Consider the following 16,040-nt stretch of genomic DNA (forward strand, 5'->3'; position numbering starts at 1 on the left):
TGCCCCCAGGTGTGCTGAGCTGGAGGACTTACCAGAGACTTTTGGAGTGGGGAGGGGGGGCACAGGAGAAATGAGGCTGGAGGGCAGGTCGGATGTGGGAACAGAGCGGAAGCGTTTGGAAGGCAGGCGCCCGCTCCTCCCCCAGAGATCTGCCTGGCTCGCTCCCTTGCTCATTCAGGTGCTGCTCCAATGTCACCTCCTCATACAGACCTTCTCTGCCTCTCCCACTCCTCCCACATCTAAAAACAGTACTCACAGCCCTTCTTTATATCCTTACTTGGCAGTATTTTCTTCACAGCACTTACTGTTACCTGGCATTACATTTGACTGAGCCATATAAAATTGTCAAATATCAGCAATGCCACATGGTTCAACCCAATACTGTATATTTGTTCACTGGTCTTTCATCTGCCTCCCCCACCAGAATGTCAGGTCCACCCGGTAGGGGTTATTATCTGTTGCATTTCTTTTTTTTTTTTTTTTGGCCATGCTGTGTGGCACGTGGAATCTTAGTTCCCCGCCCAGGGATCGAACCTGGGCCCCCTTCAGTGGAAGAGCAGAGCCCTAACCACTGGACCACCAGGGAAGTCCTATCTGTTGCATTTCTGCTACATCCTCAGCACCTAGATCAGTCCCTGGCACACAGTAAATGTTGAATGAATGGGTGTATGAATCCTTGGGCTGGGTATTTGGCAAAAAAAAACTTGATAAAGGAGCTGGACGTGAGTTGGAGCTAACTAGGGAGCTGCTTCTGCAGCTGGGACTGAACAGCAAAAGGGCAGAGCAGCCGGGTACCTGGGCCAGGGAGGCAAAGCTGGACAGCACCGGGGAAGGAGCATCTGGCGAGCACCTACTATGTGCCAGGCACTGAATTAGACACTTCTGTCGTCTCTTTTAGTCCTCATGACAGCCCCATGAGGTGAGTATTGTCACTTACTCTCCCATTATACAGATGAGGAAACTAAGGTTTAGCGAGGCTAACTAATTTGTCTAAGGCTCACTAATTAACTTAACAAGCCACAGAGTAGCCCCCACGTGCAGGGGGCCTTCCCTCTGCATCTCCTCAACTCCTTGCAATTTTGATTGTTTTGTGGAGTTTCAAAAGCCCCTAAGGAGCACGGGACCCTCTCAGATTTGGGGCCAGAGCTCTCAGGCTGCCTTCCTGTTTCATGCTTGCGAGACCCCAGGTAGGTCATAATTTCTCTTTTTGTAGAGGCTTCATGGCCAATCATGGTGAGAATTTGAGTAGCTGGCCCTGCTGTTTGGGACCGCGAGGACTGTAGTGTTGGAGGAGCTGCCATATTTCTGAGTCAAGATGCAGTCTGGGAGGCCAGGATGGGCACCCAGCCTCATAATCATGTGGGGCTTTTGTCTCAGTTTCTAAGAAGTCAGTCTGCAACCCCAAAACCATGTCCCTGCCCTCCAGAGGCTCACAGGCTCGCTAGGAAGACAGCACTACAAGAACAGGCACTTGCTGGGCACCAGGTGGCCCGGCTGGTGGTTAAGCGTATAGACCCTGGAGCAGGACACCAGGTTTGAAAACCACGTCCACCACCTTCTTGGTCATGCGTGGCTTTGGGCAAATTACTTAATGCCTCTGGGCCTCAGTTTCTCCATCTGTACTAGGGAAATAATGGTATCCTGACACCTGGGAGCTGCCCAGTCCCATCAGCCAGGCCCTGGCATTGCTCGGAGCTGGCCTAGCACAGCTCATCTTGATGTGCTCCTGTTGAATGCAGCCAAGGCCATCTGTGACCACAACGGATCAAGACAAAAGCAAGACACTCTGTAATCACAGAGAAAACACGAGTATTGTCCAAACCACAAACGTGACCAAACACCCCATCTAGCTACCCTGAGTGAAGGCTGCTGCTTTACCAGTTACGGCTCTCTCCTCATCCTAGTTGGCCGTCCTTCCAGATAAGATTTCTTAAGACACCTAATCACAGAATCACCTCCACTTCCTGATGGCACCTCTGGAACAAAGTCCGGCTTCCTTATACCCTCTACCAAATTACCTAATGCAAGCCCAAACCTTACAATAAGTCCTTTCCAACACCCTCTCACTGAGACACACACCCCGCTCCCCCGCCCCCGGTTCCCACATGCATGTTCTCCCCTCAATGTAGTGAGTGACAAACCCAGCTTGTTCACCCACAGGTGTGTTTCTGGGGATCTTTGGCTAGAGGCATTGACAGTCCCTACCTCATTGGGTTATTGTTTTACTGCACTTGGAACGAAGCATTCCCAGGACCCTTTAAATATACTTATCATGTTTTAATATCATTTCCATTTTACAAGGAGGACACTGAAACTCAGAGAGGGGAAGGAACTTTGCCCAGGGTCACACAGCTGGTAGTGCAGAGGCAGGATGGAAACACAGGTCTCCATTCCAAAGTTGGTTTCCTCACCCCCCACCTCGACGTTGACCGGGCAAAAACCGACCACACGGGACCAGTGTCTGGGAGGAGGAGAGCAGAGGGGCCTCAGAACTCAAAGAGAAGAGAGCCCCGGGACTCTGGGAGGGGGCACCCAGGAGGTCCTCAGTGACCCCTCCCCTTCCTCTCCCATTCGTGACTTCCCAGACAGGATCGCCCAAGGCCATCTCTCCAAGGCTGCCTGGCTGCTGAGTAAACACAGGTCCAGCGGAGGCCCAAGGTGGGGTCAGTGTCAGCAGAGTCTGGGGCCTGAGTCACTTCCTGACCATTGCTTAAGAGGCATTCAGAGCCACAACCTGAGTGGCCAGCTCGTGCCCTTGCAGGATTGCACCCACTTGGGCAATGAGCACTTCCCTGGTATTCCTTACCTTTCTGGGCTCACCTCTGCCACACTCAGGTTTTTGAGACACACAGCACAGAGGCTCAAGGCCCATCCCTACCCTGGAGAACTGGATCCTCAATCCAGAAGGAAACCTGAGTCTCCCGGACAACTCTCTCTTGTCTGTGTCCAGCCCTAGACTCTGCCTTCCAGGATCCTGCCCCAACTTCAGAAGCAGAGTGCCTTCCACTGGCGCCACCGACCCCCAAGACCCAAAACTCCTGCAGCCCTCCCAGGCTCATAGCCCCTCACCTTCTCCCCCTATAGTGTCTCAGGGCTGAAGTAGGGGGTGGGGCAGGGGAGAGGGTGAGAAGTATGTCAGATTTCTAGGGCAGGATGTATGAGGGAGACATGGTTTGATCAGCAGACATGTCCTTATGATGGGTGAGGCAGATGATTTGAAACACAGGCCATCTCCTTTAAGAAGCAATGCCTCTCAACCCAGAGACAATGCATAGCCTTGGAGTCTCAAACCAGATGGTCTTAGCTTCTTCAACCCAGCTCTGTCCCTTACCAGCTGTGTGACCTTGGGCGAGTTACTTAACCTTTCTGTACCTCAGGTTCCTCATCTCTAAAATGAGGATAATACTACAACTGACTCATAGGCCTCTTACCGGGATTAAGGGAGGTGTGTGTGTAAAGCACTTAGAATAATGACTGGTATGTGGCAAACACGAGGGTTCATTAAATAAATATTTTTTCACTTTTAATGGGCTGACTCTTCCATTCACTCTCCATATAGTTTAACACATCCTACTGTGTGCCAGATATGCGTAAGACAGATTCCCCGTCTGCAATGCCTGTTGGGCATTTCTGTGGGATCCTTGCGTCTCCCTCCCCCAAACTCCCAATGGTCTGGGCTGTGCCCGATGCTGCAGGACTGCGTGGGAGGGGCTGTGGCATAGGGTTTGGGTTCAGGAGACTCTCTAGGGAGGACCCCCAGCTTTCTGCAGGCCACGAGCAAGTTCCTTTCCTTCTTCTCTACTGTTGACAAAGTGAAGCAAGCGGTCCCCATCCCTTCCACAATCCCCTTCCCAGGCCAGGCATCTGGACCCGTTATAGCCATTCTCCACCCCTGACCCTGTTCGTGGGCGTTCTCGGTAATTTAATTTGAGCACAGAATCTTCTCCAGGACGCACAAGCCACCAGACACAGGTGGCAGAAGGCCTTGGCTTGTCATTGCCCTCATGAGGCATTAGGAAACCAGCAAAAACTACATTCAAAACTGGAAATTTGAACCTAGACTGGACAGTTGTTATTACAGGATTACTGTTATTAATTTTAGGTGTAAAAATGATACTGTAGTTGTGTTTTTAAAATAATCCTTATCTTTTAGAGATACAAAAAATATTTATGGATGAAATGATATGATGCTTGGTTTTGCTTCAAAATGATGGGGAGGAAGTATGTAGAGGAAACAGAACTGACTAGGAGTTGATGTAGTTGTTGAAGCTGTGGGATTGGGGCCATGCAGGGTCATTAGAACCTCCCTATCAAAGTGTGGTCCAGAGATCTTCGGAGCCTAGGAGCTAGTTAGAAATGCAGAATCTTGACTCCACCCCAGATCTACTGAATCAGAATCTGTATTTAATAAAATATAATTCCCAGGGGATTCGTGTGCACATTCAAATGTGAGAAGCACTGAGCTAGTCTGTCTACTTTTGTATATGTTTGAAACTTTCCATAATCAAAAGACGTGGGGTTTTGTTTTGCTTTGTTTTTTCCCAAAATTGTCTTCAGAATCTCCGGGGAGATCTTCCTACAGAGTCCCGCGCTGGAGGAATCTGGGAGGCTGTATCTTCCCGCCCTCCGCCATCCGTGGGAGCGCCTCGGGTCTGTCGGGCCCCCAGCCCCACCCCAGCACACGACGGGAAACACCCCTTCCCTGCAGGGCGGCTCACCTGCCTCTTCTAGCTGGTCTGTGGTCCGGGCGCCAAACTCCGGGGCTGGCGGAAATCGGGCTCCCCAGCTTGCCGTCTGGCAGGCCTGGGCGTGGCTGCGGGGCGCACCTGGGCGAGCCGGCAGGTGGGACGCGGGGCCGGCCGGGGCCCCCGCCCTCGCACGGGGTGGGGAGGAGCGGGCGGCGCGGGGCGGGCGCCGCGGGGACTGCGGGCGGGGGCGGGTGCTGGGAGCCTCGCGGGCCGCGAACGTAGCCATCGCGCTGGGGCCGCTGAGATTGAGTGCCCGGGATGAACCTCACCTGGAAAAAGGGCTTCTACAAGCAGGACGTCAACAAGACCGCCTGGGAGCTGCCCAAGACCTACGTGTCCCTGATGCACGTAGGCAGCGGGGCCTACGGCGCCGTGTGGTGAGACCCCCGGGCCTGTGCGCCGGCGTGGGGGCACGGGGGGGCGGTGCCTGGGGCATCGGGGTGGACCTATGGTGGGCGCCCAGGCACCGGGACGCGGGTGGAGCCTCCGGAAGAGCCGGGGCCCAGCCAATGCCCCCTTCCCGGACCCGCCTCCGGTGTCGCCTCTCCTGCTGGCGCTCGAGGCTGTGCGCCCACCACCTTGATGGAGGACCCCAAGGCCCAGAGCCCTGCGGGCTTGGAAGAACTTCGCGGGTGCCTTTCCGAGGCAGAGGCCTGGAGCTGGGAGAAGGCGGCAAGCTGGGCAGTGAAGTGGAGCAGCAGCAGGGGCCTCAGGCTCTGGAGGCTGGCCTAGGGCCACTCCAGGCGCCATCTCTCTTTTCTTACCGGCTTGGTGGGAGTTTCTGTGGGTTGAATTAGGACTGGATCTGTTTCTCCAGGACTTGAACGTTACAGAGGACCCCAGAGTTCATCCGGGCAAATCCCCATTGTTACAAATGGGTACACTGAGGCCCAAACAAGAAGTGACTTGCCAAGTTGCTCAGGATCCTGTTGGCATTAACTTGTGTCTGACCCAGGGGCAGCGCACCTCTCTCAGATTCTGCCTGCTGTCTCCCCCTTCTCCCAGCTCCACTGTGCTGTCAGCTGCTCACTCACATTCCAGGTGGTGGGCATCATCAGTTCCTCCCAGCTTAGACTGCTGGCCAAGAGGGATTGGGGTGAGGATGGCCATGGCTTCCTAGATGGCCTGGGAGTTACCACCCAGGATCTGGAGTCCCAGGGTTGTGATGGGGAGCCACTGCCTGCTGACCTGCCTTTGACCCTACAGCTCAGCCATCGACAAGCAGTCAGGGGAGAAGGTGGCCATCAAGAAACTGAGCCGGCCCTTCCAGTCTGAGATCTTTGCCAAGCGGGCCTATCGCGAGCTGCTGCTGCTGAAGCACATGCAGCATGAGAACGTAGGCTGGGCCTGGGGGCTGCTTCTGGGAGGCAGGGAGTGGTGGGCAGCCCCACAGATGGTCCTGACCAGGCCCCTCCGTGTGTGTGTGTGTGTCGCACACGGGTGATGGCCCACGGGGGTGCAGGGAACTCATAACAGGGCCAGCAGAAGGGGAATCTCCCCCCTGCTCCTTTGATCCTTGTTCCTCACCTAATTATTAAAATCAGGTGCCAGGACCCACCCTGCCTACTTCCCAGGAAGGGTGCAAAGGGAATTTTTGGCCGTGGAGCAGAACAAACTCGGTGAGGCGCGAACTTACTGTCTCACTGTTATGAGGAAATAGGCACAAAGGAACTTCGTAATTGTTCTAGATCTAAGAGGTGGTGCCCAGAATCCTGGTTAGTGTTGTTTCCACATAATAACAACAAGAATAATAGATACTTACGAGCACTTATTATGTGCCAGGCACAGTTCTAAGAACTTTGCATAAACTAACTTGTTTAATCCTCACAATATCACATAAGTACTATTACCCCCATATACAGATGGGGAAACTGAGGCACAGAAAGACTCACAGGTTAAATGGTTTGTCGGTGGCAGAGCTAGAATTTGACCCTAGCCAACCTGGCTCCAGGCCCCAGTGCCTGACCTCTAGACTACCCTGTCTGATTGAAACAGCCAGGAAGACTAATGACCCAGTGCTGGGCCTGGAGCCCAGGCTTTTCTGTAGGATACCTAGATTGGAAGGTAAGCATTTAACATAATGATTTCAAAATATTGTTCACATTTTAAGCCCCATTCCTCTTCAGCAAACCCCTCCCCATGGCCTCTAGCCGGGGTAATCTTGCCCCCAGCTCTGAACCAGCCCTCTGGCAGGTAAGGTTGGATGTGGCGAGAGATCCTAGGTCAAGGGCAGGGAGCCTGCTGGCTGTAAGACCCCTTCTCTGTTCCCTCCTTGATTCCTTTCACCACTTGTGGTTCCCTGCTTGAGTTGAGAGTGGGTTTGTGCTGCTTGTCCTGAACACCAGACTTGGGGTCAGTGAGCACAGGAGTGTCCACCTCCCCCTCTCCCCAGCCTGACTCTCCACTGTGCACTGCAAACTCCCTCCCAATTAGAGGAATTCCTCTTCCACCTCTGCCCCTTTTACTGCTTCCCAGAAGGCTGGGAACCTGCCTCCTGCTGGAGATGGTGTTTTAGGAAAGGGCAGGTGGTCCTGTGCAGGCCTGGGGCCCCAGAGGAGGGGAGCAGAGGGCTGCAGCGGCTGCCCAGTCCTCACTGGCAACCTTCTCCCCAGGTCATCGGACTCCTGGATGCCTTCACCTCAGCCTCTTCCCTGCGCAACTTTCATGATTTGTGAGTCGGGCTGCGCTGGGTTCCAGGACATTTGCAGGCCTTAGTTGACACTGGGGAGCAAGTAAGGGGAGGGTCCAGATTCTCTCTTCTGGGTAGGGGGGCTTCCTGCCCCAGGAGTCCCTGTGCCTCTGGGCTGTGGATTCTTTCAGCCAAGGGTGGAGAGAAAGGCCGGCAGGAAGAGGTGGGAGGGGCTTTATATGGACCTTGCCTGACACAGAGCTGTCTGCTCATGTGCATTGCTTTACCCAGCTTTACCACCACAGAGACATTGTTGCCAGTCCCCACAGGGTTTGCATCAACCTACCTCACCAGTTCCTGGGGGCGCAGGTGTGGATCTGGACCTTGGGGCTCTTCCTAGCATGAAGCGAGGATCAGGAAGCCTTGGCTACCTCTGGCTGATGGGATGTTTGTCAGAGTCACACAAAATGAGAAAATTTACTTGCTAAATGCATGGCTTTGCTAGCGCAGTACCTGGTCTAAAATATAGGAAGCTCTGGGAAGGTGGATTTTTTTTTCCAGTCCTATTTCAAATGCAGCTGCAGGTCTCTGTTAGGATGCTTTCGTTTTCAGTTTAGTGCAGTGATTTTGAATGGGTTTTTTCCCCCTATAATGCCAGCTGCTGGGCTTAGCATTGGGGATTTTTTTTAAAATAAATTCATTTATTTATTTTTGGCTGCATTGGGTCTTTGTTGCCACAAGCAGCAGCTACTCTTCATTGCGCTGTGCGGGCTTCTCATTGTGGTAGCTTCTCTTGTTGTGGAGCACGGGCTCTAGGTGCACGGGCTTCAACAGTTGTGGCACATGGGCTCAGTAGTTGTGGCTCGTGGGCTCTAGAGAGCAGGCTCAGTAGTTGCGCAAGGGCTTAGTTGCTCTGCGGCATGTGGGATCTTCTCGGACCAGGGCTCGAACCCATGTCCCCTGCATTGGCAGGCGGATTCTTAACCACTGAGCCACCAGGAAAGCCCAAGCATTGGGAATTTAAAGTGGACCTCGGGGGCTGACAGTAGTGAATACTGACAGTGGTGGTCAGTACTCTAGGTCTGGATAGAGAGCCAGAAATTGCAAGCTGCCTCAGCGGGCTTCACAGAGGAGAAAACTTTGAACTCAGTCCTGAAGGATAAGTTGACATTTGCCTGAGGTAGAAGGGGCTGAAGGCAGCCCAGGTAGAAGGAACTGCATGGGCAAAGGCCATGATGCCTGAAAGAGGCTGGGCCGTTTGGGCAGTATTGACAAGTGCAGTGTGGCTAGTGGAGGCCAGAGGCTGGTTTGGTCAGGCTGAGTCCAGAATTGATCCTACAGGCATCCTCACGCCTATGGAGGTTTTGAGCAGGGAGATGCTGTGATGTGGTCAGATCAGATTTGCGGCAGCAAGAAAGGAGCAGGGAGCAGCTCTGGGAGGTAGGAAACCTGGAGGGTAGTGTTCAAGACCCCGACCTTGATCCAAATAAAGTAGAGGTGATGGGGTCCTGAGAGCAGACTTGACACCCATCGAGAGGCAGGACTGTCAGAATGTTGTACCCCTTGGGATGCAGTGGCTGGGAGAGGTGGCATAGGTCAGGGGATGCCAGGTTCCTGCTCGGAATACAAGGTGGAGGAAAAACAGATCTTGGGAGAAAGATAATGAGCTCCATTTTGGACACTTCATTTTTGAAGAGGCTATGAACATTCCAGTGTTTAATCAGCAGTTGCAAATAAACCTGGAGTTTAGGAAGGTCTGGGCTAGGGATGTGGATTTGAGCCAGAATAATCACCAGTGGATGATAGCCAAAGCCCAGGGACAGGCTAGTGTAGAACATGATTCGATACTGTTCATTAAGGTGTCAACACTAAAGGGACTTCCCTGGTGGTCCAGTGGCTAAGACTCTGCACTTCCAATGCAGGGGGCCTGGGTTCGATCTCTGGTCGGGAAACTAGATCCTGCATGCATGCCACAACTAAGAGCCTGCATGCTGCAACTAAGCCCGCATGCCGGAACTAAGATCCCGCGCGCCGTAACGAACATCCTGTGTGCCGAGACTAAGACCCAGAGCAGCCAAAAAAAAAAAAAAAAAAAAGGTATCAACACTAAAGAAAAGGTATAAGAGGATGAACAGACAGAGCCTGACTAGAGGTAGAAGCAGCAGAGAATTTTGAGGGAGTGTCAGGCTTTGCAAAACTTTGAATATAAAGAAAGGGAGCCATGGGTGTTGTGTTGGGCTGGTGGGGTGGGAACAGATGCCAAGTTATCAGGGGACTGGACGTTAAGGCAGTGGGATCAAGAGGTGAGGACCGCTCGTTCTAGAAGTTTGATCGGGAGGGAAAGAGAGAGAAGGGGTGGTTACTTGAAGAAACAAGGTTAAGCAAGGGAAGGTGGTTGTATCACAGTGAGACTTCAGCAAGTTTGTCAGCTGCAAAGAAAGAATCAGGGTCCACACAGAGGTGAAACACAAAGGTGGGGAAGGGTCTGTGCATGGAGCAGGGTCCCCGTGCCAGGGGGGGTGTGGAGGAGGGAAGCGGGGGTGCAGTCAGGTGGGGGGAGACTTCAAAAGTCACAGGCTCAGGGAGATGGCCTCCACATCCTTTTTTTTTTTTTTTTTTTTTTAATTCCTTCCTAAATCTTTATCCTTTTTTTGTTCTGGACTTTGCTATTACTGCCTTGAGTCACAGTTACATTTTGCTGACTTCAACATGTTTTGCAATCCCATTAAGAGGGTGTGTTGGCTCAGCTACCTCCTTCTTCCTTCTTCGCCCTCCTGGAAACTGTTTTATTGTTTCCTTCTTGGAAGGAGGACATTTTTGTATGTTTGAGGAGCCATGTTGGCGGGGGCATGACCCTCTGGGGGAGGAAATATTTGTACAGAAGCAGAAGGAAACACTGGCAAATGTTTCTGACTCACTGCAGTGGCTTTCTGTGGGGTGTGGAAGGCAAGCAGAGGGCACCTTTGAAGAGAGGGAGCACTGCTCCATTTGGTTTCCCTGAGCACAGCTCCAGCTGAAATACGTACCCTGAGCTCTGCCAACAGGGCAGCCACCAGGTCCAGGCTGGGAGCCAGGAGTCAGGAGGCCCACTGCATGGGGGTCTGGCTGGCTGGCTGTGGTAGGGCTGGTCCTCTGTTCTGCCCAGCCCCTTGCCCTCCTCTGAGCTCGGACCTGGAGCTGGGTGGGGCTGGGGACTGTTCAAGAAGTCCTCTTGACTTGCAGCTACCTGGTGATGCCCTTCATGCAGACGGACCTGCAGAAGATCATGGGAATGGAGTTCGGTGAGGACAAGATCCAGTACCTGGTGTATCAGATGCTCAAAGGTCTTAAGGTGGGTGGGAGCCTGCAAGATGGCAGGGGAGGGGGGCTTGGTGTTGAGACCTGGGGTCTGGGGGAGGCTAGACCTTGAAGGCTGGGAGAGCACACCATGACAAGGCAGAGGAGATCTCTGAGCCAGCCTGAAACACCTGGTGCAAAAGCCGGGCACCGGATTCACCCTTCTTCTTCTCTCCCCAACACAGTACATCCACTCAGCTGGGGTCATCCACAGGGTGAGTGCTTTCTCTGCTACATCCTCAGAGGCCCCGCCCACCCCTGGGGCCTAGGGTTAGGGTTAGGGGGTTCCAGGAGGTGGAGGAAGCAGGGAGAGTGGATTTTTCAGATCTAGGTTTGGCCCAGGAAGACCTGCTCAGAAGAATTGCTGTGTTCTGGGGAACTTTCTGGGAAAATTTTGCCAACAAAGCAAGCCCTGAGCTGGGTGTTTCAGGCTCCAAGAGGCATTTTAGAGCTGGATGGGCCCTAGAGGACACCTAGTCCAACCCTCATTCTGCACAGGAGACCAGAACCCAGAGAGAGGGGCAGGGGCCTGGCCAAGGTCGCACGCTGGCTGGCAGCCGAGTGGGGACAGCTCCCCCATCTCTGCCTCTGCCCAGTGCTCCATCTCTTCTCTCATCTAGGACCTGAAACCAGGCAACCTTGCTGTGAATGAGGATTGTGAGCTGAAGGTGAGTGGGCCCAGGCAGGGTCAGCCTGGGGTTGGGGTGGGCTCCTCTCCCATAGGAGCCCCCAGAAGCTGCTCGGGGAGCCTCTCTTAAGCGAGCTCCTTTTTCCTATGTGCCCCGAGCCATAGATTTTGGATTTTGGGTTGGCACGGCATGCAGATGCAGAGATGACTGGCTATGTGGTGACCCGCTGGTACCGGGCCCCTGAGGTGATCCTCAGCTGGATGCGCTACAACCAGACTGGTCAGTGGTCCGCTGCCCGGGGGAGGGGGATAGGGCTGGGGTTCTTCTCTGACAGCTTCCTCAAGGCTGTCTTGGTGACTCTGGGTCGACTCTTGATGACTGCCGGGTCTTGGTCAGCTGGTCCAGGTGACACTTCCTCCCCTTCCCTCTGCAGTGGACATCTGGTCTGTGGGCTGTATCATGGCAGAGATGCTGACGGGGAAAACTCTGTTCAAGGGGAAAGATTGTATCCTTTGCTGGAAAAGCCAAATGAATCCAGGGATTCATTCCTTCAACGGACACTTTATTATTTAAATCTCTCTCTTTTTCTTAATGTGAAAGTGATACATGCTCCCTGTGGAACAACTTTAAAGTACAGAGAAGCAAAGTGATGAAAACTAGTCACCTGTCATTCCAACACCATGCAGAAAATACTTGACGTTTTGGCACCACACACCTGAACTGGGCGCCTGTGTGTGCTGCACAGGGATTAAGGAGAAGACGTGGGTCTCCCTGCCAAACTCAGAGTGCGAGGGTGTGGGGGCGGGGGGAGTACACAAATACATGGATGGAGGTGACTGAGCGGGATGAGGCCAGGAAGGTGGCACATGCAGGAGCATTTGTGGGGAGGGACCCTTTACCCAGCCTGGCAGGTAGGAAGCCTTCCAGAGACCTGAGTCCTGAAGGATGAACCTCCCCTCCTAAAAGCAGGAGGAGGTGAGTGTCTGGAACCTGGATGGTCCACAGTGCTGGGTGGGCCTGATGGAGGGGCAGCTGGAAGGGCAGCTTCAGACCCACCCACAGGGAGTGAGGCCGAGCCTTAACCTGCTGCCAAGACCTGGACCAGCTGACGCAGATCCTGAAAGTGACGGGGGTGCCGGACGCTGAGTTTGTGCAGAAGTTGAATGACAAAGCGGTGAGTGGCAGATGGGCCCAGGCTGGCCAGGGCTGTGCGCTTGGCTGACCAGGGCCAGGTGGGCTGCAGGCTGTGCCTCCCCTCTGCCCTGGCAAGGGCTCTTGCCTTCATCTCACTTTGGATTCCGACCTGAGCCTTCAGCCCTGCTCAGGGGCTTTTCTGGGGTCCCTTCTCTATACCCCATGGCCTAAGCCCTGAGGGGCTGACAACTGGGGATTATTCAGTGCTTTTCTGTCTTCCAGGCCAAATCCTACATCCAGTCCCTGCCACAAAACCCCAAGAAGGATTTCTCTCTGCTCTTCCCGCGTGCCAGCCCCCCGGGTGAGTCTTGGGGCTTGCAGTCTGTCTCAGCGGGCGGGCTCTCCATGGCGTGTGAGGCTCACACTCTGTGACCGCAGCTGCAGACCTGCTGGAGAAGATGCTGGAGCTGGACGTACACAAGCGCCTGACTGCCTCTCAGGCCCTCACCCACCCCTTCTTTGAATCCTGCCGGGACCCTGAGGAGGAAACAGAGGCCCAGCAGCCATTTGATGATTTCTTAGAACAGGAGGAGCTCACAGTGGATGAATGGAAGCGTAAGGGCTCGGGGCCTCAGGCTGCTTCCTCTCTCTGCCTGCAGCATCCCTCTCCTCTGTCTGCTTGTTCTCCTGCTGCCCTCAGCCGGTCCCAACTCCCTCCTGGACACTATCACCTCTTTCTTTCTGAGCGAGTGTTCTCCCCTGTGTGCACTTCTTTCTCCCTGCGCTGAGCTGACTTCCTGCTCCACACTATGTCTGTTGGGAGAGGGGGGCTCTCTCTTGCCCTCAGCACCCCCTACCCCTTGAACCACCCTGTCTTTCTCAGATCACATTTACAAGGAGATTGTGAACTTCAGCCCCATCGCCCGGAAGGACTCTCGGCGCCGGAGTGGCATGAAGCTGCAGTGACCCATCTAGCCCGACCCTCGGCTGAGCCCAGGAATGGCCACATGGTACCACCTGCCAGGCACTGCCCCTGGGACCAATATTTATTTATTGAAGTTTTAACCCGTCTTGGATTATAGCCTTCCAAGCAGAGGACAGAGGACCCTTGTCCTTGTGTAGGAAACAGGCCTAGTAGATGCAGAATTCAGAGGTGTTGGTTGGGAGAAAATAGCTATGATCATAACTGGCCATATTTAAAGCACCCATCTGGAGAATCGCCTGTGTGTGGGGTCCTTACCTTCATGGCTGTAGTGGGGCTAACTGGGGCAGGAGTCTACGGCAGTGATGGTGTATTAGTTTGCTAGGGCTGCTGTAACAAATTAGCACAAACTGGGTGGCTTAAAATGATAGAAATTTATTCTCACAGTTCTGGAGGCTGGTAGTCTGAAATCAAGGTGTTGGCAGGGCCATGTTCCCTTTGAAGGTTCTAGGGAAGAATCCTTCCTGGCCTCTTTTTAGCTTCTGATGGCTCCTGGAATCTTTGGTGTTCTTTGGCTTATAGCTGCATCACCCCTGTCTCTGCCTCTGTCTTCACATGGCCTTCTCTGCTCTGTGTATCTCTGTCTTTGGCTGATCTTGTAAGAACATCAGTCACTGATTTAGGACCCACCCTAATCCAGTGTGATCTCATCTTAATCCTTAGTAATTACATCTGCAAATATCTCATTTTCAAATAAAGTCACATTCTGAGGTTCTGGGTGGAAATGAATTTTGGGGGCACATTTTTCAACCCACTACATATGGCCATGAGGGAGGGGCCCCATCCCAGAGCCCCTTTGTTGTGGAGCCAAACGTGTTTGGCTGCTAAATTAAGGGAGTTGCAGAGAGAGCTGCAGCTGGTGAGACATTGCATGCAGGTTATTTTGGGTGAGTGATCAGCAATCAAGATATGAAACAGCAGGCTTGTTGACTGGGAGCTGCAGAAGGCAGAAATGGGCTTTTTCCAGGAAAACGGTTCTACTCCTTCCCCCTTTTGGGAATTGTACATCTCTCCTGAGCTTTGACCTGACAATGGATTGGATCCTTCTGTTCAGTTTTGAAAACTCTGTTCAGGTCTCAAACTTCCCTATGCACCAGGGCCTGGTTAATATGCAGATTCCTGGGCCCAGCCCCTGGGATTTTGATTTAGCAGGTCTGGGGTTGAGACCCTAGACGTTTGAATGAGGACTCCTTCACCTCACCCCAAGCCCAGTGATTCTGATGAATATCTGACCACATTTAGAGAAACATTTAGTTGATTTCAGTACCACTTAATTTGTCAAAAGGCCTAAATTAGAAACCTACAATGGGAGACTGAGGGGCTTTAGATGACTTTCACACTCTCATTTTAGAGATGTTAAAACTGAGGCTCAGTCAGGGCATTTTTAGGGCAGTGAAACTATTTTGAATGATGTCATTGTAGATACATGACATTATGCATTTGTCAAAACTAGTGGAACTGTACAACACATTGAGTGAACCCTCAAGTAAACTATGGACTTTCTTTAATAATAATGTGCCAGTATTGGTTCATCAATTGTAATAAATGTACCACATTAATGTAAGATGTTAATATTTAATATTAGGGGAAACCATGGGGGTGGGAGGGAGAGAGTATATGGAACCTTCTGTACTTTTGGAACAATTTTTCTGTAAACCTAAACCTGCGCTAAAAAATAATGTCTATTGGGCTTCCCTGGTGGTGCAGTGGTTGAGAGTCCGCCTGCCGATGCAGGGGATATGGGTTCGTGCCCCGGTCCGGGAAGATCCCACACGCCGCGGAGCGGCTGGGCCCGTGAGCTATGGCTGCTGAGCCTAAGCGTCTGGAGCCTGTGCTCCGCGACAGGAAAGGCCACAACAGTTAGAGGCCCGCATATCTCCAAAAAAAAAGTCTATTTTAAAAAAGAAGAAGAAAAAGCTTGAGGCTCCAGAGAGATACCCATAGGGAAAAAGTGGTAAAGTCAGGATTTGAACCACAGTGGCCTCGAACACTGTGCCAAAGGCTGTCAACCCAAGCTTGGAATCAAGGGTTGCCAGCCTCCCCACCCTTCTAGCCTGTCTCTGAGCTTCTTCACTGCTGCCTGTGTCCAAGGACCCTGTTTTCTCTCCCAAGGAGTGGCCCTCCTATCCAGGAGGGAGGAGTGGATCGAGGGAGGGGCTCTGACCTTGCTGGTGACTAAACTGCCACCGGTCCCCTTAATCTAAATCCTTCAGTGAACTGTCTTCTGAGACTCCTCAGTAGCCCCAAGGAAAGTCTAGCCTTCTTGGCCTGGTATTCAAAGTCCCCTGCATTCTCTAAACTCATCTACTCCTACTGCCTCCCGTTTTCCTTATGCCAGCACGGCCTGCCAAGCAACACCAGCCCTGGGATACAACACCATGAGGCTCATTAACAGGTTAAAGGTTCTGACAAGTCCTACAATGAGGAGAACTGTTCAACATTGTTTAATCCAGAACTTGCCAAGTGTGCTTAACTGCAGGACCCCCTTTCTCCTGACGGCCAGCACACACAGAAGCCTCTTTGCCTAGTGCAGCCCAGTATGCAGGTCCCAATACTGCTTTTCCCCAAGCAGGCCTGGAGCT

General features: G+C 52.8%; 1 protein-coding gene across 2 annotated transcripts; it reads left to right on the top strand.

Moving 5' to 3' along the window:
* The first annotated feature begins 4,943 nt into the window (after nucleotides 1–4,943).
* MAPK13 (mitogen-activated protein kinase 13) lies at nucleotides 4,944–14,974 on the top strand. 2 transcript variants are annotated; one of them, XM_081247528.1, is made up of 12 exons: nucleotides 4,944–5,125; nucleotides 5,955–6,084; nucleotides 7,361–7,419; nucleotides 10,600–10,708; nucleotides 10,899–10,928; nucleotides 11,334–11,381; nucleotides 11,507–11,621; nucleotides 11,776–11,847; nucleotides 12,437–12,516; nucleotides 12,759–12,837; nucleotides 12,915–13,091; nucleotides 13,360–14,974. In XM_081247528.1, the coding sequence occupies exons 1-12, from the start codon at nucleotides 5,007–5,009 to the stop codon at nucleotides 13,440–13,442; spliced, it is 1,101 nt and encodes a 366-aa protein (XP_081103654.1). In that variant the 5' UTR covers nucleotides 4,944–5,006; the 3' UTR covers nucleotides 13,443–14,974. The 2 variants fall into 2 exon arrangements, with proteins under 2 accessions (XP_081103654.1, XP_081103655.1); XM_081247529.1 differs by lacking the exon at nucleotides 10,899–10,928.
* Nucleotides 14,975–16,040: the final 1,066 nt, after the last annotated feature.

The sequence above is a fragment of the Mesoplodon bidens genome (assembly GCF_964165515.1).
Source record: "Mesoplodon bidens genome assembly, chromosome: 10".
Lineage (NCBI taxonomy): Eukaryota > Metazoa > Chordata > Mammalia > Artiodactyla > Ziphiidae > Mesoplodon > Mesoplodon bidens.

Coding starts and splice junctions, on each gene's coding strand:
- MAPK13 (XM_081247528.1), top strand. CDS start 5,007: ATGAACCTCACCTGGAAAAAGGGCTTCTACAAGCAGGACGTCAACAAG. Junction 6,085..7,360: donor AGCACATGCAGCATGAGAAC/GTAGGCTGGGCC, acceptor CCTTCTCCCCAG/GTCATCGGACTCCTGGATGC. Junction 12,517..12,758: donor AGAAGTTGAATGACAAAGCG/GTGAGTGGCAGA, acceptor TCTGTCTTCCAG/GCCAAATCCTACATCCAGTC.